The sequence below is a fragment of the Rhamphochromis sp. 'chilingali' genome (assembly GCF_963969265.1).
Source record: "Rhamphochromis sp. 'chilingali' genome assembly, chromosome: 12".
Lineage (NCBI taxonomy): Eukaryota > Metazoa > Chordata > Actinopteri > Cichliformes > Cichlidae > Rhamphochromis > Rhamphochromis sp. 'chilingali'.
The window spans coordinates 19,665,268-19,688,317 of NC_137939.1; the positions used below are offsets into that span (position 1 = coordinate 19,665,268).

The 23,050-nt window shown below is 38.4% G+C and overlaps 3 protein-coding genes across 3 annotated transcripts; 1 reads left to right on the top strand and 2 right to left on the bottom strand.

Moving 5' to 3' along the window:
- Positions 1-1,688: 1,688 nt before the first annotated feature.
- ocstamp (osteoclast stimulatory transmembrane protein) lies at positions 1,689-3,900 on the bottom strand (the record flags this gene model as incomplete). The annotated part of the gene is made up of 3 exons (XM_080897900.1): positions 1,689-2,039; positions 2,123-3,131; positions 3,863-3,900. The coding sequence occupies 3 exons, from the start codon at positions 3,898-3,900 to the stop codon at positions 1,689-1,691; spliced, it is 1,398 nt and encodes a 465-aa protein (XP_080754026.1).
- A 2,068-nt stretch (positions 3,901-5,968) lies between these two features.
- On the bottom strand, positions 5,969-18,477 carry slc13a3 (solute carrier family 13 member 3). Its single transcript, XM_080898922.1, has 13 exons — positions 18,021-18,477; positions 17,152-17,417; positions 16,628-16,806; positions 15,935-16,004; positions 12,021-12,200; positions 11,795-11,920; positions 11,568-11,660; positions 11,359-11,463; positions 11,150-11,247; positions 9,776-9,888; positions 9,243-9,404; positions 7,649-7,786; positions 5,969-7,570 (listed from the first exon to the last, which is right to left on the bottom strand). The coding sequence occupies exons 1-13, from the start codon at positions 18,126-18,128 to the stop codon at positions 7,388-7,390; spliced, it is 1,821 nt and encodes a 606-aa protein (XP_080755048.1). The 5' UTR covers positions 18,129-18,477; the 3' UTR covers positions 5,969-7,387.
- LOC308406577 (uncharacterized protein) lies at positions 13,215-15,002 on the top strand (the record flags this gene model as incomplete). The annotated part of the gene is made up of 3 exons (XM_080897658.1): positions 13,215-13,240; positions 13,856-14,043; positions 14,393-15,002. The coding sequence occupies 3 exons, from the start codon at positions 13,215-13,217 to the stop codon at positions 14,995-14,997; spliced, it is 819 nt and encodes a 272-aa protein (XP_080753784.1). The 3' UTR covers positions 14,998-15,002.
- Positions 18,478-23,050: the final 4,573 nt, after the last annotated feature.

A 23,050-nucleotide genomic window follows, 5' to 3' on the forward strand; every position in this document is an offset into this window, starting at 1 on the left:
ACATCCTAAGATTAAGAGTCTTGCTATTCCCATGATGCACATTTGGGAACGCTTTTACAGCTTCTGGCATTATACATGTGAGGGTAGAGCTGATACTGTTAAATAGTTGCGCTCCCCATAGCAGAAAAAATGATAACACTGGTCATCCACAAAATCAGAAGTGATTGAAAACAGATTAAAAAGCTTTTTGACCCTCTGTCTTTGGACAAGGCTGTCACTGAGAATACTAATGCACGCAGATTCTTGGATTTTCAGTCTGCAGACTGCGTGTAATGAATATGTAACAGTGTCAAAGAAGAAAAAAACTTACAGAACAGGTAATTTTCTGATTGAACTGCTTCATGTTATGAAAGCTTAATGAGGATTATAGTTAGTGTGTTTAGAAGGCCACATTATTTGTCAAGTCAAAGGTATCAGTCAGAGTTTATGAAAAATATACATAAAAAGGATGATAAAGTGATTTCTTTTATTTTGTTTTATTTATTATACGGTAACACAGGAGCAATAACTCATAATATCAGACAAAACATGAATAATTTATTATTATCATCTCTACACTGCTGAGACAATTGTGAAGTGGCCAAAAGTCAGGAGTAAAAATAGACAATGAAGAAGTCTATTAATATTCTGGGATGAGGTCTTAAAATAAACCCTCACAGCCTCATGGGAATTTTAAGCAGGAGCATACTGATATGCAAAAGAGAAAGGAAATAGGGGCACTGTGATTAAAATAAGCTGACGAATCATTGAACATGTGGATGAAACAGATTCATTTAATCTATTAAAGGTATTCGGGTCAGTATAGTGTTCCAAAAACTGTAAGATCCGACCTGTTACTGTTCATTTCCTGACAGGAACTACCACCTCTTATTAGTCTTTGTCCCCAGCTGTCCAAAGCACCATGGTGGCATCTAGTGGGGCTGGATGGTAAAACAACAACAAAACAAAAAAAGGCTAACTTGCAGAGAAATAAAAGAAATAAAAGAGAACACGGAAAACATTGCTCTGTGATGATATCATGGGGGGGAAAAGTTACCAGGCGAGTCTCTGTCCAAAACAAGATGCAGATTCAGCAGAAGTGTTGGTGCATCGCTTTGAACCACAGGGTTTGAAGAGGCGTATGTTGAGTGTTGACTCGCTTACAGAGGAAAGGTGTTATAACTGTGACTCATACACAGGATGCACTGTATTCAGTTTACATTTTGCAAAACAGAAACAACGAAGACCACCGAATGAAACAAGAAACATTGTGAGCCCTGTGAGCCAAAAGGTCAGGATTGAGACAGCTCTGTTATTTCTACTCTTGTATGAAGTCGTTGAACAGCCTTAATACGACACAAATACACAGCTCTGTGGGCATGAACCTTTTGTTTGCAAAAAGCCTCAAATAAAAAAAAAACAACTAAAGTTGGCTTTGATGGGTGTGAGTAGGGATAGAGAATAAAGAGAGGGGCTGCACCAAAGCCCAGTATAAGATAACTTTTTGAACTGTGAATCAAGCAAAGCTGTTCTATTAGAGTTCGGAATTAAAAGGCTAACAGGACAGATCATACCAATATACAAAATTACACATCCACACGACTTTGGTTACATCACAAAGTGAAAGTACCACTAGATAAGTTGATCCAAATGGGCTAAACATGCAACCCATTGCCATAGCAGTCTATTCATTAGCTGTTACATGTCATTCAAACTTGCACATGAACAGAAATGTGCCCTTTTCTGTGTTTTTTATTTTGCTTCACATGCATTTTCCTCATCAAGTAAGCTATTCTCTTCTCCTCCTGCTTTCTGAAGAAGGATGCAGAGATTTTTCTGCGTAACCGCCTTGCGTAAACCTCGAGGAAAACCAGAAAGTAGCTCATCAGCCAGAGACATCCCAGCAGGAGTGTGACTCCCAGGTTTGGAGCTGAAGTTGTCACATCACAGAGAGATGGCCCAGGGCTGAAATTCCACTTGTAATCCCTGTGGAAGTTTACCAGCTCCCGTTTGATGCAGGATTGTGGGATAATACAAAACGCAGGGGGGAACCACTGAACCTAAAAGGAAAAACAAATTTATAAAAGACTCCAAAAAGCCAAAAAGAAAATAAAAAGATTAAATTGAGCGAGTGCTGTCTTACCTTATAATTGACACTTATAACAGCAGATGTAGGTGGAAAATCCAGCAACCATGGCACAATCATCTGAACTATGTAGTACACAACATGATCCAAAACTACTATTAGGGTTATTGCAATGAAATATAAAGTTACCACAATCAGTGATACGAAACAAGAGGAACATTCCTGACTTATTACTTTACAGTTTTCAAGATTGATTTTATTTTTAGCTGGCCTTTCATTAACTGGCATTTTTTGCAAGAGCTCTTTGGAGATGTACCCATTATCAAAATGAACTGATGTCAGATAAGATTTCAAGTAGCGTGCAGACTCAGCGATCAGCAGTGCAACAAAGACGGCAGCAAGAATCCGGTTTGACAGCAGTTTGTATTCTCTGAGGAGGTTCCTGGCATGTGAGAAGTTGACCTCTATCTTCCCAATTATCTTAGTAAACATGCTTTTGACATCTGACACATCAATATGTGTGTAATGATCCAAAGTCCTTAAGTTGGTAACAATGCTCAAGTCCTCCCACTTTACTTTGATGGCTTCTTCAACAAGGTCTGTCTTGGCTTTGTTCAAAGGTTCAGATGAGTTTAATAAAGTCTTTGCAAAACCCTCAGCAGTGCATTTCAGGATGCGTGCCACTGCTCCCACATTTACTGTGATATTAGGGATGACATTCAGCACCAAAATCATGACAGAGGCCGTGATGAGGAGTTTCCGTCCTTGTTTGGTGCAGACTGTAGGAAGAATCATTGTTAGCACACAGCGCAGGGGATGACACAGGAAGGAGACCAGAAACATGCTCACGCTGTAGATACTGACAGTTTGAACCGACGCTTCGTAATCATATCTCAGACTCTTTGACAGCCAGTGGTGAAGCAAGCCACCAGTAACACAGGCAAGTGTGAAACAGAGAGACAGCAGAGTGAGGATGTCCCTGCCTGCAGGAGAAGGTGCCGAGTAAACTTCCCAGAGGTATGACAGCAGAGACGTTAAGGCCTGTCTGCAAGATCCTGCTCTCTTTCTGAGGAGAAAACAATACAACACTTTATATTTAGAATATTTAAAGATTCAACAGAGAAGTGGCTCTAAGCATTTCTTATTAACACTAAACAGTACAGAAGTATTTGTCCCTTTCTATTTTTTTTTTTTTTTTTGCATATTTGTCTCATGTTTCAGATCGTCTAACAAATCTGAATATTGGATAAAAACAACACAAACAAATACAAAATACAAGTTTAAATGATAATTTCATTTATTAAAGGAAAAAAGGCTATTCAAACCTGGCTCTATGTAAAAAAAAGTAATTTCCCCCTAAATCACAAATTAACTCTTTTGGAAAGCTTAATTCCTCCCACCAGCCCTGAATTGTTAGTCCAGTTGAATCAAGAAATCACTAAAGTAGAACTTGTCTGACAAAGGAAAGTAGGCTAAAACATCTAAAAAAGCAACACGTTATGCTCAATCTATAGAAACTCAAGATCAGAGGAGAAACAACAACATCTATAAGGCTAAAGTATTGAAACATATGCTAAACTAAAACATTATTTTTTTCTTCCCTCTGCACGTTACAAAAAACCATGCAACTATTTTCTCCCTATCGTGTTATTTTACAAATAATGCATTTTCAATGCCTGGGTTTGTAAAAGACACAGTGGAAAACAAAAGTTTTTTAATAATAATAATAATAATAATAATAATAATAACAGTTAAATATAAATAATTTAAATAACAAAAAAATAGATCAACTCCTACCTGACAAGCAAAACAAAATTTTCTGTGATCATCTTCATCCTCTCTAAGAAATTAGGAGCCTGAGAAAATAAACAGGAAGTGTTGGTGGACTGTAAAGGCTAAAAAGGGGAACTTTGCGCAACAGTCACTGTCATGTTGGTTGCCTACAAGTTCCACGTGGGAAAATAAAAAAGATAGTCCCTCTGCATCTAAACCACACATGACACAAAATCATATGGAGAGCATGACACACTCATAAGCCCTATGTGGCAGGTCACACTAACCAAAGTGCGCTTTCAGAATGATTTGATGATGGTGACACTGACAATACAAGTAACAGAGCACTTTGCTTATAACTCCTCTTCTAAACTGAAAATAGTTTAGATGACATAACACTTTTGTGTGTCATCTTTCCTCTGGTTTGTCATTGTTACGTTCCCCACTGAAATTTACTTTCTGTCTTGTGTCAACTGAGCTTGGGTGCTAAGAATTAAGAATATAATTGAGAATAAGCTATATTAGGCAATTATATCTAGCAACAACATGTTTTTTTTTTTAGCTCTTGAATGGAGGCAAGAAATCCATGAAGGTGGGTTTGTTTTCTCTTTTCTGTCCAATTGAACATCAGAAAACATCAGAATTGCTTCAAGTTTAAACAAATAAAAGCTGACATTCAGTAACCACCTTGTGTTTTACGTTTTGTCCACTGTGTCCTTAGTTACTCGGTTTGGTGGAAGCAATGCCAAAAAAAAATCACAAGGTTCCTTGGAGGACCCTAAAACTGCAGACAAGCTAATGTTACATCTTCAATCCGAAAGCCTTGTTTATTTACCTACCAAATGGATTATAATTTTCACACAGGTCTTGAATACGTAGGAAGTTTATTGGCACTGTGTCTTGGGATTGTTAATTTGTTACATAACAGCTTGGACATCCTGGCTTACTTTTGTTACACCAGCTCCAGGAAAGCACACCCTGTTTTAGTTCCCTTTTGGACTCTAATAGGAACTGTGATGTTCACTCTATTATAGTCAATAAGAGTTTAAACTAGTGTTGAGACCACAAACACGTACGGAAATAATTTAATGAGGTCAAACATTCGAAGGAGATCGAAGCTATTTTTCCTTAGACTTCTGTTGGAACCAAGTGAGTCAGGTGAACATCAGAAAGAATTCAGGTTTAAGGGGCTGTCATATTTAAATGGGCAAAGGGACAAAAAATCCAAAAATCCAAAGAAGAATAACAAATCCATGAGACACCACAATAAAGGACACCTGACGCTATTTATACTGAAAGATACACAGGGGTAATCGGCAGAAAACAATTGAGTAGGCAGGAATAAACTAACACAAATGAATTCAATTCTAATCAATAAACCCAAAGGCAGACAGACACCCTAAAAACAATAAAAGTTTAAAAAGATCATAAGAAGTCAAAACTGAGTCAGGACTCAGGACTATGATGGATACTCGGTGCTGGCATATCTGTTTGTAATGAAAGCTGTACCCATGGCTCCTAAAAGCCTTCCTCAAAGCCTACTTTAACTTATTCAAGTAAGCTAACCTGTCGGCTGTGAACACAGTGTGAGTTGTTAGAGAAGATACACAAAATACTTAATTACTTATTGTGGTAAAAAGGTAGGCCTATTTATTTTGAGTCTTAAATACTAATTGGTTTTTGTTTCAAATTTTATGAATAACAAACACACAAAATAAATAAAAGCATCAAGTCACAGTTATGAATCTGCTTTGGGTCAAAGGTTATTTGCCTGTAACCTTTGTATTTGTTGTACAAATTAGTACATTTGGTTACAGTCTGTTAGCTTTGGATAAATTTTCTGATTTCACATTTAAACACTACAGACCTTTTGCTGTGGCAACGCTTACACTGAATAACCAGCACATTACTGCACAAGTTAACAATTGTTGGGGCATGTGAGAACACCAAGAGAACATTATAAGGAATTTTGTGCTTTGTACTGTGTGTCTATGTGTGTGTGCAGGGGCCGCAATGTTCCAGCAAGAGTTTAAAAAACTTTCCTGATACAAACAGGGGAACTCACTTAAAACAAAACAAAACTGTGCATAACAAATACATAAACAACATCAAGTTACAAACTGGCTTTATTTATGACAGCACAATATATGAGTGCAGATCACCATGTAACAAAAGTTACACATTCATTAGTCAAGATTCATAATATAATAAAGAAAATGATTTAAAATGTTGTTTATGTGGTATGGCTTTAGCAGTGTGCCATGTGAAACATAAACAAGTAACAATCTTTTAGTGATTTTAACCATAATATATACTTTAAAAAGTGTTATTCACAGTCTCATTCCTTCTTCCAGCAGAGGTCAGCCTGTAGTAACGATACAAACAGCACACTCCGCAGTCTGACTGATTATTTAAAAAATATAAAACACTCTTCAGTGCTCAAAGCATGTGTTTGAGGTTAGATGTTGCTCTAATTCAGTTTTAAGAAAGCAGAGAGTAAAATACTTCAGCAGTTTTTAAACTTAGCAATACATCAACTCTCATTAACTGAGTTCATGTATTGCTTCATTGTCTTTAAAACTTAACATTTTTGTACCAAATCTGTTCACAGCTTAAAATCTAGACCTTTGAGACCCTAAAAAGGCAGTCAAATATATATATGATAACCTTTTCAAAGCATCATTAACAGCTGGAAAAATGTGTTTTCTGACTGTGACAGTACAGAAACAATTGTAGTGAAGAACTATATACACTCATCATAGGCATGAATGTCATGGTAATTTTGAGCTTTTAATGATTTCTTTGAACTAGACTTTTTAATGGGTGGAATGACTTTTACAGCGTCTTTTATGACTTAAAAAAATATTTAGGTGCACAAGGGACTAATAAAGGTTATCTCATCTTAAGTTTGAATTTACTTTGGATTTTCTCTAATCCACAAGTCAAAAGTATATGTACAGGCTCAAATATATAGACAGACAGATGTACAATCCCCCTCCTCCCCTCCAAATGCCTCCGATGCCCGTCCTTTCTGTTGTATGGTGTGTTCATGTGCTCTCAGTGTTGCTGTGTTTTTTCTGTTCTCAAACTGCCTGTAGGAGCTCAGTCTGGGTGGAGTTCTTTTTTCTCCCTGTCTTCCCAATGTGATGTATGTGAAATATATGTACAGTTGGAAGGGGTCAATTTTCACGGCATATATTGCTTTAAAGTTGCCACCTAGTCACTTGTGGACATTTCAGGTCCTGGTTGCCTAGGTGACCCACTACTTTATTTATGTCAATCAACAGTATTCTTCACTGTCATTGGTAGATGTCTAATGACCAAAAATCCCAAATATTCCAATGAAACATGTATGCTGTGTAATCATCCCACCCATTAAAATCTCGAATTCAAAGAAATCATTAAAGGCCCTAAATTACAGAGACACACATGCCCACGATGAGTACATGTAAACCTCTGATCACAACTGTATCTACTTCAGTTTTTCCTCCCTGCTCACTCTTCTGGTACTTCTTCTATAATAACTTCTTGCTAAAATCTGGTGTGTGATCACAACGTGGCATTAAGCGACTGAGCCACAGATAAGTGCGCATTGGTCACAAGAGCAGACTTGTTAAATGGGAGAGCCCATTCAGGGTAAGTATTCAAATTAAACATGGCAATGCCCCACGTATTCATTGCCAGAGTGACTGACAGGATACCCAGGATGTTCATCACAAAGCCAGTTTTCACCTGAGGAACCAGAAATGGAAAACATAAGCTGTAATTTTGTGTAATATTTTCAACGTCAAGAGCCAATGAGGATCTTACCATGTCTTTCACCATAAGGTGTCCAGATGCAAAGGCAATTGAGTTGGGTGGTGTGGACACTGGCAGCATGAAGGCGTATGAACATCCTACTGTGGCAGGTATCATGAAGTACAGAGGGTTCACTGAGACATTAATAGCCTGTGGAGGGAAAAGATGTTTATGACAGGATGTATAAAAAGGCCCATTATGCTTATTCAGAGTGAAAATCCAGAATCTTAAATTTAAAGTACAGTAAGGGGACAAAGGTGAAAAGAACATTCATTATCATTTGGCAAAGGCAGCAAAATACAGAAGCATAAAAGTTTTATATACTTCATTTTGGAGCAATACATTGCAAAAACAGATAATACAGGAGTTGGGTTTGCATGGCTCTCTGGAGTCCAATTAACATTTAATATACAAAATTAATTTAAAAAAATTAAGAAACTAATTAAGAAACGAATATGGGCTGTAAATGCAATAACGGTCAATCAGTCAATTCTTTTATTGTGTGCTTTAGGACCCTAGCCTACAAATTGTTTAAATCCTAAAGCCTTAATCATCACTGACTACATTTCTGAAAAATCATGTTACAGTACTTATATGAACTAACTATGTACAGAATAGTTATTTTTATTTTTTTTATTAAATGCTAGTGTTAACGTGATCACATGTTCACTCTATATAATTATAGACTGTATACCAAGATGGAGGCAACTTTGCTAGTTACAAAACAATTGTATTGGGATCTGTGTGAAAATGGATGTTTGTCTCCCTCGATCTATAAACTATTTTAACACTTTGTTGATGGGTTTGTGGTCTTAATCACTAGTTTTAAGTCTTATTGTCAGCGCCACCCATTGTTTGTAACTTCCAGTTTCAAAACAAGATGATGATGGCCAAAATACTCAGCTCAAGGATGGGAATTCAGTAACCAGTTAAATAACAAATAATAACACCACTAATGAAGGTACTGCAGAATGGGAGAAAAATAAAAATATAGGAAATGCCATTCACTTGTTAGCTCCAGAAGATAAACTAAATTATTATTTTAGCGCGTGTACAACTTCAAATACAGTAAAAGCAAAATGTGTGTTGTGCCTGTTTGTGTTTGTAATAACAGCTTAGTATCCTAAAGTTTAAACCTAGCCTATATACATGCTATTAAGTGGTTATTCTTCCTGTGTAGCCATTGTCTTGGAGTACTTAAGCTCCAGATAATAATTGTCTAACAACAGTTAATGTCCAACAGTCTACAAACATAAGAACATCTATTGCAAAAGTTTAACAAGACCACTAAACCTCTGAGTGACATAAAGGACAAGGTCGACAGCAAAACGTGTTCACCCTTCACTTTGACTTCTTTATCTTGTAAGACAGTCGTCCAGTTTGTTTCCCTGATGGTCATCTGTGTCAGTTTGATTGCACTGACATGGTGCAATGAGTTTGTACCTCACACAGGTAAACTGATATGTGAAGATATTTTTCTCAGCTAAAATATAACACAGGAATAAAAAAAATAATCTGATGATATACTGTACTTTCACTTTAATTTCGCATACAGTCTAAAACTGTATGCAAAATTTTATATATTTAGGTTGAAGACCAGCCTTACCAGTTCAGCAATGACAGGTAAAAATATGATAATGGTGGCAGTGTTACTGGCAAACTCAGTGAAACAAGCCAGGAAAGCAGTGATCAACATCACAGCTGCAGCAGGAGGGACTTGAGCCAAAGGCTGGAGGTGGCCTCCCATCCAGGATGCGAGTCCAGACTCCTGCAGAATGCCACGTGACAGAGGTGAAAGGTTGAAGATCAAATAACAACATAAGAAACCAAAACAGAGAACTTGAATCAAACAAAGCACTGACAACCGAAGGAGAGCAGAGACACGTTTTAATAAACAGACTTAGTAGACTTTAATTTCCTCCATTTCCACTCTAAACTATAGAGGTTTAAAGAAACATTAGTAAGCAAACTGAAAATAACAGCTTCCTTTGGTATTTTGGGGGAAATGGTCCCAAAATATTTGCTAAAAAGTTGGCTGCCACCATAGGCACCACATAGCAGTTTTAACTTAGCACAGAGACAGGAAACATTGTTGATGTATTATATGTATTACATACATATTATATGTAACATCTTTACCTCACAAGCTTTGGCCATGGCAAAGCCGCCTCCAAGCAGCATAATGATATTCCAAGGAACCGATTCCTGGGCTTTTTTCCAGGAAAGGAGAGGCACATAAGGAGTGTTTAGAGCTGAGGAAAAATGTGAGATAAAACAATTAGAAAATGTTTATCATGTGTAGAAAAATGTAAAGGCTGTTGTGCACCGATACAATGTGAGATTAAAATCCTTAAACTTAATTGTTAACCTTATAATGAGTAGTAAAAGATTCTGCCTCAGTATAACATCTCCATTCCTTACTTTATTTCTATTTTCCTTTTTTAGTTGCTTTGTCTTTATCTTGTAAAAAGTTTGACTTGACCCGGAGAGCTCTGCACAAGAATTCCAGTGTGCATGGACTGTTGGTCCTGTGCTCAAATGGCAAATAAAAATCTTGAATCTTAAAGAGGCGGAAGAAGTATCTCTGGGTTTAGGGTTGTGGTGAAGAACACGTTAACATATGGATGAGTTGAAAATCAAACTACTACCAAACTGCTTAGCAGCAAACCATATAGTCTACCATATAATATATTTGGCATGTTATAACATACACATTTTAGTGCTTTCTACCAAATATTCTTTTGTAGTTTTACCATATTTTTGTATTTATTTGCTCTATTTTTAGTTTAATGAGCTAAAAGTCCTACTCTGTTTGACATAGAGTGAACCCACTCTATTCGAATAATGTGACCCTCAGTGACAGATGAACCACATGGCTTGCTTTCTTTTCCAGCATCAAGTTGTTTATTTGACCAGCTGAACATAACATAAGCATTCACTCACACACACGCACACATACACACACATACACACACGCTTCTCCGTTTTAGTGGATGCTGATTCGCATTTGTATTCACATTTTGGAGTTAACCAAATCAATAAAATGATTTCCATAAGACATTTTTTTTGTCCACCAAGACAAAAAGATTCACCAGAATTTGATTATTAAATGGACGTTTCAGGCATGTAGCTACAACACGAGTAATCCAAAATACAAGTACACAAACACACAAAGAAAAAAACCCAAAGTGTGTCCACATAGCTTTAAGAGATTATTCTAATCACAGAAACAGAGAAACTACAGTCTCACTTTCAGACGGGAACTTTCCTCAGACTCTCTAATCTATATTATTAACATTCCTCAGCTTAATTTCTGTGTTTTGCAAAAGCTGTTCTAGAAACAGAGACACAGAATCTTTGAATTTTCCACAAATATCTGGTCTTAGATATTAACTTTTGACTTATCAAAGTTGTAATATTGCGACAGAAAATCCTATATATGGTAACAAATAGAACTGAAATGAGACAATGATGCCTCATAAATGGCATTTTAGCAGATATGCTATCACTAACCTTGAGGGTCGGACCACCATCTCAGGGAAGGCTTTTGTGAAGGAAAAAAGAACAGTATAGACACAATGATGACACCGGTGACTGCATCCGAAACGTACCTGAAGGACAGCAAGACGAGCACAAAATTGAAATGGACACCTAATAGAGCACAGAACCAGAATACAATGTGCTAGCTTTCATACAAGGTTTTAAAAGTCAGCTTCTCTTACCCTTTTTTAAAAAACACAGACCAGCCGGTCACAAACTTTGGATCCCTTGTGAAGAGGAGAACGGCAAACAGTACAAAAAAGAAAGAGATGGCTCCCTCTGCAAAGCTGAAAGCATGAATGCAGAATAAGAGTAAGTCAAAGACTATGTCCTAGAAAGTTTACATCCAGCATCTATTGCATGAGATTTCAAGACATACACGAGTCCTCACTTTATGGGCCCTAGTTTTCTGTAATCTTCCTTTATCAGTGCCTTGGCTCTGGCTTCTGCCTGGGTTCTCCTGTCTTGTTTTGTGATGCACAATCTGCAAAAAATTGAACACATAATGTAAACATTGGCTTTCATAAAATAAAGACCTTACTCATGGAATGGTCCAGTTTTTGTATCCTGTAATGCTGATGGTGTTATTGAAAAATTTAGCAAGAAAAGATACACAACCTTGTATTCAATCCTCCGTAGAGAAATGCAATCCATAGCCATCCCAAAAACAGGAAGAGGAGCATGAGTGGGAAAGCAAATGCAAACCAAGAGCCAAAATTGATAAGATCACAGTCTGGAAAGTAGCTGTGAAAGACAAAATTATAACTGTTAAACACACTGAAACATATCACTTCTGTGTCTGAATCAGCATTGTTTAAATGCTACACAAAAACAAAAGAGTTACCTTTTCAGCTGTCCAATCAGAATGAGGTTAGGTGCCGTGCCCGTCAGTGTGGCGGTTCCTCCGATACTGGCAGCATAAGGGATACAAATCAAAAACCCCTTCCAGACTTTGAGCTGATACTGCGCCTCTGCTCGGCTCTCCTCAGCTGTCCTCGGGTCCGTCAGTTCTGGTGTATCAGTCCTTTCAGAAGCATTATTTTACATAAAATGTGAATTATTACACAAACTTCAGAGTTTGCACAGCTGGATATTACTCTTTAGTTTGTATGGCAAAATGAATCCGCAAACTTCATATGTGTTGGCTTAGTTTTGTATTTCACAGTCTGTAAAATGTAAAGCTCAGTAATTAAAAAATAAATTTAACACAGACGAAGGGAATGATGCCTGCACTATGAAGCAGGATTTGGGGCTTAGAAGGGTTAGAAGGGTTACTTAAGGGTTAACCTTGTTGTGAAAGCCTGATTGAAAGCAGGTCATGTTCACAATCAGAGATCATCATGTACAAAATCACTGCCTCCATTCCTGAAAAATGCACAGGCTTCAGTGCTTCGGTAACAGCATGTTCTAGGACTAGAACATCTAAAGTTCTTTTCTTTCTATGATGAGCCTCAGTCAAGACAGGTCCTTTTTACCTGTTTGCTATAAGCAATTTAAAGCAACCGTATTGTTCTGTAAACCTAAACTATAGTACTACAACACTGAAACAGGGCACCTAAGCATAAGGCCAAGAAAATTTATCAATCTGAAATCTGTTTTTTGGTTTTCATCTGTTCATTACGGGTCAGTTAACACTGCCTGGGCTGAAGATGAAAAACTAAGGCAAAAACTCTTAGATGCACATGAAACAGCATCGCCTGCTAATTTAACAGAACATATTTATAGTTACAGTCAGGTCCTCATATTTTAATGACAGAATTATGTTACTTATAAGTCTGTTGACTTGCAAGGTCTGCATTTATATGACACTTTTTCAGTTTTGCATTCCACAGCACCGTCATATTCATGCAACACTTTTTAATACTACACTACTGTACAGAGCTTTTCTAATATTATAGTTTGTCTTTGCAGTTCTGCTGTAAGTAGACCTGTCCACATGTCTTCTGTCTGGCTGTGTATATGCCACTTCTGTCATATAACACCACAAAAACGTGAACATCACACCACTCTCTCATCTAACGTGATATCAGGGTAAATGATGCTAGAGAGGAAAATATATCCTGGGTATTTTAAACTTGCCTTATATTCATAGCACTAGCACCTGGATAGTTTCTTGGATTTTGTTGCCATTAGAACTACATCTACCTCATTTTCAGTCTTCGCAGTAAGCTGTCACAGTCCTGGGTCATTTTGACCCAGCATTTTCAGTTCTTATATTCCTTTGTATTATGGTTTGTATTCTGATCCTTTTGTCATGCTTTGTTTATTAGTATTATTCTATGTTTCAGTTATTCTTTGTGAGCGATTAGTTCTTAGGTTGAGTCTCTCGTTCAGTATAAGTTCAGTTCAGTGTCAAGTCTGTGTCTGTTTCTTGTTTTCCATTTTATTGTGAAAGGTTGATCCTCATCTCAGTGTGTCTAGCTTTGCTCCTCGTGTCTCGTTACCCCAAACCCTCCCAGCTGTGTCTCCCTCCTGTTTTCCATTCCCTGATTACTCCCCTGTGTATATAAGCCCTGTGTTTTCCTGTGTTCCCTATCGTGTTGTACCCTCAACTGGCTGTGTGATCTGTTTCTAGTGTTTCAGTCCTCGGTTCAGACTTTTGTCTTTTGGTGAGTTTAGTTAGTACGAGGTTTTTCCCAGCAATAAAGCTGCGCTTTAAGTTTCACTTCCGTGTCTGAGTTCTGCATTTTGGGTCCACCACTCCTGCTTGCTCGCCTGCCACACAGCCAACCATGACAGAACGACGCGACCACAAAATGGACCCAGTGGACTCACCTTTAGGCTGGGAGGAGGAGTTGCTAGAGCAGCTGTTGGATTATTGCCAGGCTGTAATTCATGCTGTGGACACTCCCAAGAGACTGATTCAGGTAGTGTTTTTTGATGATTTCCTGTCAACTACAAGTTTTCCCCCGAGTTTTCCAGACATCAGTGAGCTGTCTCGAATCATAACAGAACTAAGAGCGAGGCTCTGTTTTGGATTATTTGGCATTGGTGGCCCCGGCAAAGTAGACTCAGCCACCCTCTTAGAAACCCTCGCTGCTTGGTATTCTCAGTCTTTAACCCTGCCATCAATTCAGTCATCTTTCCAGTCCATAGCTCAGTCACTAGCTCAAGCCCCTGTAGCTCAGCTAGCCGCCCGGCCTGCTAAACCTCCATCACAATCATTACTGCTGCCTGCAGCTCAGTAACCAGTGTCATCTGCTCTCTTGCTCTCAGCTCAGTTACCTGCCCAGCAGCCACCTTCTGCTCAGTTAGCTGCTCAGTCGCCACCTTCGGCTCAGTTTCCAGTGTCCCCGTTGCCTGTAGCCCAGTTACCCGCCTGGCCGCCAGTGCAGTCATCTACTCCATCACCTACTCCACTCTCACCACAACCGTTTCAACGGCCACCAGTTCAGACTTCAATTCAGTCCCCTAGCCTGCTGTACTCTCACCCACCTGGTCAACCAGTGGTCTCAATGACCTCTGGCCCTGCATCTACCTCATACGCTGGGGCTTCTGGAGAGCCTGCCCAGCTGTCACCCTCTGCTAAAGGGTCCAAGGGATCCGTCCAGCCTGTTGCGCCGCCGCCTGCAGCGCCTTCGTCTCCGGCTTCCACGCCGCCGCCTGCAGCGCCATTCTCATCTGGTCCTGCCTCAGAGCCTTCAGCTTCGCCCGGTCCAATGTACGTCCAGCCCCTCAACATCGCCGGCCGCCTTCCAGGCCACTGGCTGGGCGTCGTCGCCATCGTGGGCGGCCTCCGGACCAGCTCTGTCGTCGCCGCTGCCTTCCGCTACCTGTCGCCTCTGTCAGTGCACCCCAGGGTGGCTGTGGCTACAATGTAGCTTGCCATCACCAGTGTGTAAATGTGAATGGGTGGATGACTGGATATGTAAAGTGCTTTGGGGTCCTTAGGGACTAGTAATGCGCTCCTTTTTTTTTTTTTTTTTTTTTGGGTTGTATGGAAGCCCCAAACGCAATTTCATTGTTCTTGACAATGACAATAAATAAATAAATAAATACTATAAATATAGGCCATTTACCTTCCGCGGGGCCGTCCCCCTGAGTACCCTTTGTTTGACTTTTGTGCTGTCGGCTTCCTGAACCTTTTGATTAGTGGACTCATGGTAGACCCAGTGGGATTTGTTTTGAGTAATTCCTGTTCTTGGGATCCTTGTGTTTTGTTTCTCTTGTTTTCTCGCTCTTGTTTCGTTTTTTTTGTTTAGGGCTGTCAGAAGCCAGACCCTTTGGGGGGGGGGGGTACTGTACTGTCACAGTCCTGGGTCACTTTGACCCAGCATTTTCAGTTCTTATATTCCTTTGTAGTCTGATCCTTTTGTCATGCTTTGTTTATTAGTATTATTCTATGTTTCAGTTATTCTTTGTGAGCGATTAGTTCTTAGGTTGTGTCTCTCGTTCAGTGTCAAGTCTGTCTGTTTCTTTCTGTTTTATGGAGTCTCCTGCTCCAGTTTAGTATTTCTTTTCCAGTGTTTCAGTCCTCAGTTCCTCTGTTCAGACTTTTGTTTGTCTTTTGGTGAGTTTAGTTAGTACGAGGTTTTTCAATTTTCAGCAATAAAGCTGCGCTTTAAGTTTCACTTCAGTGTCTGAGTTCTGCATTTTGGGTCCACCACTCCTGCTTGCTTGCCTGCCACACAGCCAACCATGACATAAGCTAAGCAAAGCTCAACATCTATTGTTTGTGTAATGATTTAGCAAAGACATCAGAGGAGTGAAATGTCTTTAAAATAAAAAAATATAAAACAAAACACAAATGCTTCTTACCCTTCTGTTGCCATTATTTGTTTTTCTGTTGGCACTGAGGGCAGTGAATGCAGCTTTACAGTAGACTGACCTGCAAGAAAATAAATCAAATAGATTTTGACAGGGTTCAGGGTTACATGTGAAACTAACTTACTCAATCTTCAAAGTGTCCAAACATGAGTTAAATTGTGAGTTTCAGCTCTTTTACAGTGGTGTACTTTTGTTTTATTTAATAGCTGACTTTGAGTCAACAAAGCCCCCTTAATCCATTACTACTTCAGGATTCACTAACTTGTTGTCAGACAGTGCATTGGAAACGCTGCACAAAGTTCACATATTAGATTATATATTAAAGACTCTTGGGAACAAGGTTAAAACAATGCAACAATCATCTTTCAAGAATGAAACATATTTTGTGAAGAGACACAGTTGGATGATAAACGTTCAACCTGTCTTCATTCACTATTCATTCGAAGATGAAGTGTTTAATGTTCATTCGCCCCTGTCACAGCAATGCCCTTTGCTGCTTGAATGACTATGAAGACAATAAGACTGAATTAAACAATGTTTTGGTTCAGCCAAAAAAAGATTTAAAATTGGCCAAACGTTTTCTCTCACTCAAAGGATAATCACTTTCATTCAGTATATTAAGATGTAAATTTCAGAGAAAACCTTGATTTGTCATCAGTATAAGTTTGAAAACTGACAGCGTACCATTTATTATGGCACTCTCGTGATCCTCGACAGACTTGCACTTTTGTTTTAGGGTTTCCAGATCACCAAACAGGCTCTCCAGGATGGCATTTGCGATAGGGAGCATCATGGCTGTTGTGGCGGTGTTACTGAGCCACATGGACAGGAAGGATGAGGTCAGCATCATTCCCAGGATGAGCCTGGAAAAACAATTCAGTCCACAATCTTAAACTCGGTAAACAACCCTAAGTATGAAAATAAAAATATAATTAAATGTAGTTCTGTGCAAAAGATTCAGACATTTATGTTTTATTATTATATCCCTCCCTGTTGCAGAATTTTCTGAATTAACTAGCTACCATATTTTGTGACAATGTTATTTAAACAGACGTGAAAAGGACATGTAGGGTGACTTAGGTATTTCTGGACAGCACAGAGGTTCACAACACAGGGAAATAAAATAAGTTCCAGGTATTACTTAAAATGGGATAAATACAGAATCCTCATCAGCTTTAAACTGCCTTCTGATAAAGTTATTTTCTCACCAGGCTGGTTTTACTCCAACAATACTGAGGACCTTTAGGGCTATTCTGCGATGCAGGCCCCACTCCTCAATCGATGATGCCAACACAAGGCCGCTGAGGAAGAGAAAATTGGTCTCGATGAAGTACTGAGGGCAGATTTTTTTGGCTGGAAGAATTCCCAGTGTTGGGAAGAGGCAGACTGGAAGCATGGCTGTGACAGCAAGAGGGAGAGCCTCCGTGCACCAAAACATAGCCATGAGCACCACCACGTAAAGACATTTTCCCTCCTAAAAAGATCAGTAACATGTCAATAATATTTGTGCAATAATACAAAAAAACAGCTAAAAAACAAAGCAAAGACTTAACAAGAAAAAAGAAAGCAGATTACACGTTATGTTTTCAGTAACTTGTGTATCCTTCACATTATATGTGTTTCAGACAGACAACATTATTTTTTACATCGTTAACATGAAAGCATTAACATAATAATCACTTTTTAGTTTTAGGTTTGCATTATTGACTCTTTGGCTGAATCAGATGATTCACGGAGTATGCACAGTGAAAATACTCCCAGCAAAAGCTTTATTGTGCTTAACCAAGAGTAAAAAGCATTGAGGTTGTAGTGACAGTAGAAGATGAGTGTTTTTAGCATTATTGACTAAATTTATTACTTAAAAAATCTCAGTTTATATAAGCATGTCTGTAAGTTTCTGATTAATCAAAACAAGTATAAAGATGGACCAAACCCTTTGCGAACTAGTCTGATTTTAAACATAAATCTCCTGCTTGCACCTGTGTTATGCATTTATAATAGGACAACCGTGCTTTCTGTGTGTAAGTTTTTTGGAAAACAGTGGGTGCATAACTGTGGCACAAAGAAATTCACTCACCTTCTCCGGTAGAGTAAAAAGTAAAGGCAGAAACACGAGCGGAGTGAGCACAAGGATTAGCTGTTTGTGGACGCACCACAGCTTCTTGGACAGTACAGATATTCTCATCCCTGGCTTGAAGTTGTGCTCAGTTTAGGAAACGTCCAGACTGGCTGAGAGCAACCTGTGAGGCAGCACTTTGAAGCCCGTGGCTGAGCACAGAGAAGATTAACCACACGCTTTGCTACAGGTTAACTCCTCCTGTGATGGTGTGTTAAATGGGATAGTCGACTTACTGCCAAATTTCCCAATTGAATGGACTCTTGCATGACAGGAGTGAGGTATCTTCAGGGGCAGCGATGGAAATGTCACCGCTCATACGTTCATTTTAAAAAGTACACTGGAAACTGCCGGACTGCAAAAATAATAACCGCAGTAAAGTGAGCCGTCATTTGTGAGCCGCGGTCAAGCCAGCCGCTTCTTCTCCGCCGCATAAATTTCCTTGCGCTTTTACACAAGTCTTTACGGTAGCGCCTTTTCGCTTTATATCCCGATTGAAAGCCTAGACCCGCGCACCCGTGCACGCGCGCGAACAGTCGCACGCGCACACACACAAATTACAATGGAGATTTATGTCTGTTTATGGTTTTGTCTGTGTCAAGCTCGTGTGTCTTAGTCTGTGTTTTAGTTTGGTGGCCTCTTGTCTCTTTCTTGTGTTGAGTCTTACTTCCACTGTCTTCTTATTCCCAATGTATCCCTGCTGTGTTACACAGCTGTCTCCAATTCCCCTAATCGCCATCCTATTTATACATTTTGCCAATCTCCCGGTCTGAAGTACAGTATTCTATTCAATTCTATTCTATTCTATTTATACAGCACCAAATCACAACAACAGTCACCTAAAGACACTTTATGTAAAAACACAACAATAATACAAAGAAAACCCCAACAATTTAAGTACCCCATATGTGCTAACATTTAGTGTGAGTGGGAAGGGAAAACTCCATTTGAAGAGGTAGAAACACCTGGCAGAAACAGGCTCAAGGAGAGACAGCCATCTACTGTGACTGGCTGAGGTTGATGAAAAGGAGACAGGACAACATATACACTGTGCAAGAGATACATACTAACTAATGATTAAATGCAGAGAGGTGTATAAACACAGAACGAGCAAAGAAGGAAAAAATTCATACATGATGGGAAGCCCGCAAGAGCCTAGGCTTATTGCAGCACAAATAAGGGAAGATTCAGGGTCACCTGATCCACTATAACTGTATTAATTGTCAAAACTGAGGGTTTTAATGCTAATCTCAAAAGCAGAGACGGGTGTTTGTCTTCTGAATTAATATAGAATAGAATAGAATAGAATAGAATTCAACTTTATTGTCACTGCACATTTCACAGGTACAAGGCAACGAAATGCAGTTTGCATCCATCAAGAAGTGCTTTAGCCATGATATAGATATATTACAATATATATTAGCAATAATATAGGTATGTAAGTATATTACAGAAATGGGTCTATTATGGTATGTTACAATGTACACGGTATGAAGTATGTTATGAATATGCTATAACTATAAGTATGTACAGGCTGTAGTGAGTACAAGCTATGTACAGGCTATGAACAGGATATAAATATGAAAAACTATACAGAATATGAAAAAAAAACTATACAGAAATATGAGATATACAGCTATACAGAAATGTGAACTATGCAGGTTATAAACAGTTGTAGAATTAAAAATTATCGTATTGTACAGAATGATGTAAGCTGCATCCACAGAAGAGAGGCCTGAGAGATGAAGACTGATTCCTGTTCAACCTTAAAATTCTATAGGAACCACAAGTACACCTAATATTCCAAAATTAAAATCTGGATTTCAAAGCGAGTCAGTGAAGACAAGCAAATATGCTGTCTCTTTATAGTCCCTGTTATGACTCTCTCAGCAGCACTTTTGATCCATCAATATTAAACAATTATTGATGCAGCGGATTGAGATGAAACCTGGCCCAGAGGTACAGTAGGTGTCCCAGAGAAGGAATGTGTTGAAAGTTGGACCTCAACTACTAAGGATGATTTTTAATGAATTTCTGAAATTGACATAATTGTATTGACTGTATTGAATTGAATACAAGTTTCTTGTCGTTTCTGAGTAATATTACAGTAGATCTGGATGAAACTTGGTAAAGAGGTACAGTAGGTGTCCCAGAAGAGAAATGTGTTGAAAGTTGGACCTCAAGTGTTCAGGATGATTTTTAATGAATTTCTGAAATAGACATAATTGTAGTGTATTAACTGTATTGCATTGAATACAAATTTCCTGTAATTTCTGACTAATATTACAGTAAATCTGGGTAAAACCTGGCCCAGAGGTAAAGTAGGTGTTCCAGAAGAGGATTGTGTTGAAAGCTTGGCATCAACTGTTAAGAATGATTTTTAATGAATTTTTGAATATGCAACCAGACTGTCACGATGGCTGTATTTCCATTGTTCCATTGTAATTTGTGTGCGCGCGGATCTAGGCTTTCAATCAGGATATAAAGCGAAAAGGCGCTACTGTAAAGACTTGTGTAAAAGCGCAAGGAAATTTATGTGGCGGATAAGAGGCCAGCCGCCTCTTATCCGCCGCATAAATTTCCTTGGCTTGACCGCGGCTCACAAATGACGGCTCACTTTCCCGCAGTCAAAAAACAACTGAATGCCTACAACAGACCACATTTTTTGTTTCACACAGCATTTGACATTTTTCTATTATTATTTTATCCCTGTAATACAAAAGTGAAATCTGAATAAACTGTGCAGTTGACATGGTGGATCACTACTGGCCTGATTTTGCGTTTTTGAAAAATAAAATGGGCGCTGTTCAGAAATAGCTCAAGTGCAACAAGGAGACCAAAGGTGAATTTGGACCCAAATGCAGGACGAAATTCAAAACCGACCTTAAATAAAGTTGTTAAAGCAGTGTAAATAAATACAAAGTCCACAACACAAACAGAAAGGTGACCTAAAATAAAACAAAACTCAGAATAAACAAGGAACAAGAGGGAGGGCTAACAGATGCCCAACGACTGAGGGCAAGGCTATTTATACTGTTTCACACATTACCCGTTATCAGGATTTGTTTTTTTAAGTTAAAATAGGTAAGTCAAAAACAGTGAAACCAGAGCGACAGGAAGAAAAGTAGAAGCAAGAAAGGCACGAGACTACCAAATAGTGACGTGTAGGAAATGGCTCTTAGAGCCGGATCTTTGACATGAATGAGGCAAGCCGTGGTTTTTTTTTTCTTTTTCTTTCTCTCACCCTCTCTTGCACTTTTTTCCACTTCACTCCGCATGCCAGTCTTGTGCTTTGCGCTGGGAAGAGGGGGGAGGGGTGGTAGTTACTCGCAGTAGCACAGGAACCGAGCAGGAGGGAGAGAGAGAGAAAGAGAGCCAGGGACAACAACGTCACATTAGAAAGGTACAGTAATCATCCACAACTATTTTCAGTTGCAGATGATAAAGGATTCAGAAAGTTTATTCATGACAGAGAATGTGCATCTTCTTTTTGTTTTCATATTTTAATTTATATTTAATTGTGTTGTGGTTTGTAGTGTTTAATATTGTTTCATTTTAAATTTGTTTAAAAGGAAAAAGCTGAAAATTTAAATAGTTAAAAGCTAAACTGTGACTAGTTGGTTTTTGTAATATATAATTTATTTATTACATTTTATGTGGAGTGAATAAATAAAAGTATATTTACGGTGGCCCCTACAGAGACAAAACACGTACAAACTCCAAAACACGTAAAAACTCCAAAACACGTACAAAACACAACAGACGTGTTCCAGGATGCTGGGCGCAGTGTTGAGCTTTTGTTACCTAGTGGCTACACAAGCCAGCAAGTACCAACGACCGGATTTGGTGTGTGGTAGTAACAGGTAAATGAACTTTTTTTTTTTAATTATTTGAATATATATGAGTGCTTGTGTATAAATGCACAAACCATACACATATGCTTTCAATTGTGTAATTTAAGTGATCTAGGTAGCTCTGTTTTGGAAGTTCAGTTAACTCTAGGAATGTGTTTTGGAGTTTGTACGTGCTTTTTGGAATTTGTACGTGCTTTGTCTCTAGGGGCCAGCACATATATTTATACATAAACATATATAAATAAAACCACTTTTTTTTTTACATTAGTAATTTCTTTTGTGCATAATTTTATATTATTGTTAATAATAAATTAATTAAAGCAACAAAACCACCTGAAGAGCCAGTTCAGAGCCGAAAGAGCCGGCTCTTTTTAGTGATCCGAGCCGAAAGAGCCGGTGTTGTGCCAAAAAGTGATTGTCTGCCAAAAACTGATTGCTCGTATTTAAACTGCTATAAGTAACTTGCTGGGCTATAATATGTGAAACATATGTCAAATGCATCCCTTATGGATGATAGAAAGTCATCTTGAGCCACAAACAACATTCATGTAACAAGGTAGAAGCTGCAATCAGTTTTTGGCATTGACTTTTATATAACCTTTATTTATGCAGTTAAAAAATATCATTAACATTAAAAATGTCTTTTGTAAGAGTAAGCTGGCCAAGAGGACAGCAGAAATGGCAGCAATTATTACAATAGTTTTGTAAAAATATTTTAAGTGGGGATAAAGGACCGAATTGGTTATAATGTAAGTACAATGACACAGAGTTGTAAAGATACTTGAAAAACAGATATTTTTTTTAATTCTATGTCTAACCCCTTTGTAAACCCTGTTCACCGAATTCTGTTTACAAACATACATAAAGATATTACACATAAAAAATACACAGAAACATTGGAAATCACTTTTTGGCAGACAATCACTTTTTGGCACAACACCGGTTCTCTAAAAAGAGCCGGAAATCCCATCACTACTACCAAAATAAAACAGGAAGTAACTTACTAAACACAAATAAAATACCAAAATCCACTTAAACTTCACACAGATGAAAGGAACAAGGCTATTGAAGAATTATTATATTATTATTATATATATTATATGAAATAAGCCCTAAGCAAAAATACAAGTATCAATA

Coding starts and splice junctions, on each gene's coding strand:
- slc13a3 (XM_080898922.1), bottom strand. CDS start 18,128: ATGAGAATATCTGTACTGTCCAAGAAGCTGTGGTGCGTCCACAAACAG. Junction 11,921..12,020: donor CTGATTGGACAGCTGAAAAG/GTAACTCTTTTG, acceptor TGTCTTTCACAG/CTACTTTCCAGACTGTGATC. Junction 9,405..9,775: donor CCATGGCCAAAGCTTGTGAG/GTAAAGATGTTA, acceptor GGCATTCTGCAG/GAGTCTGGACTCGCATCCTG.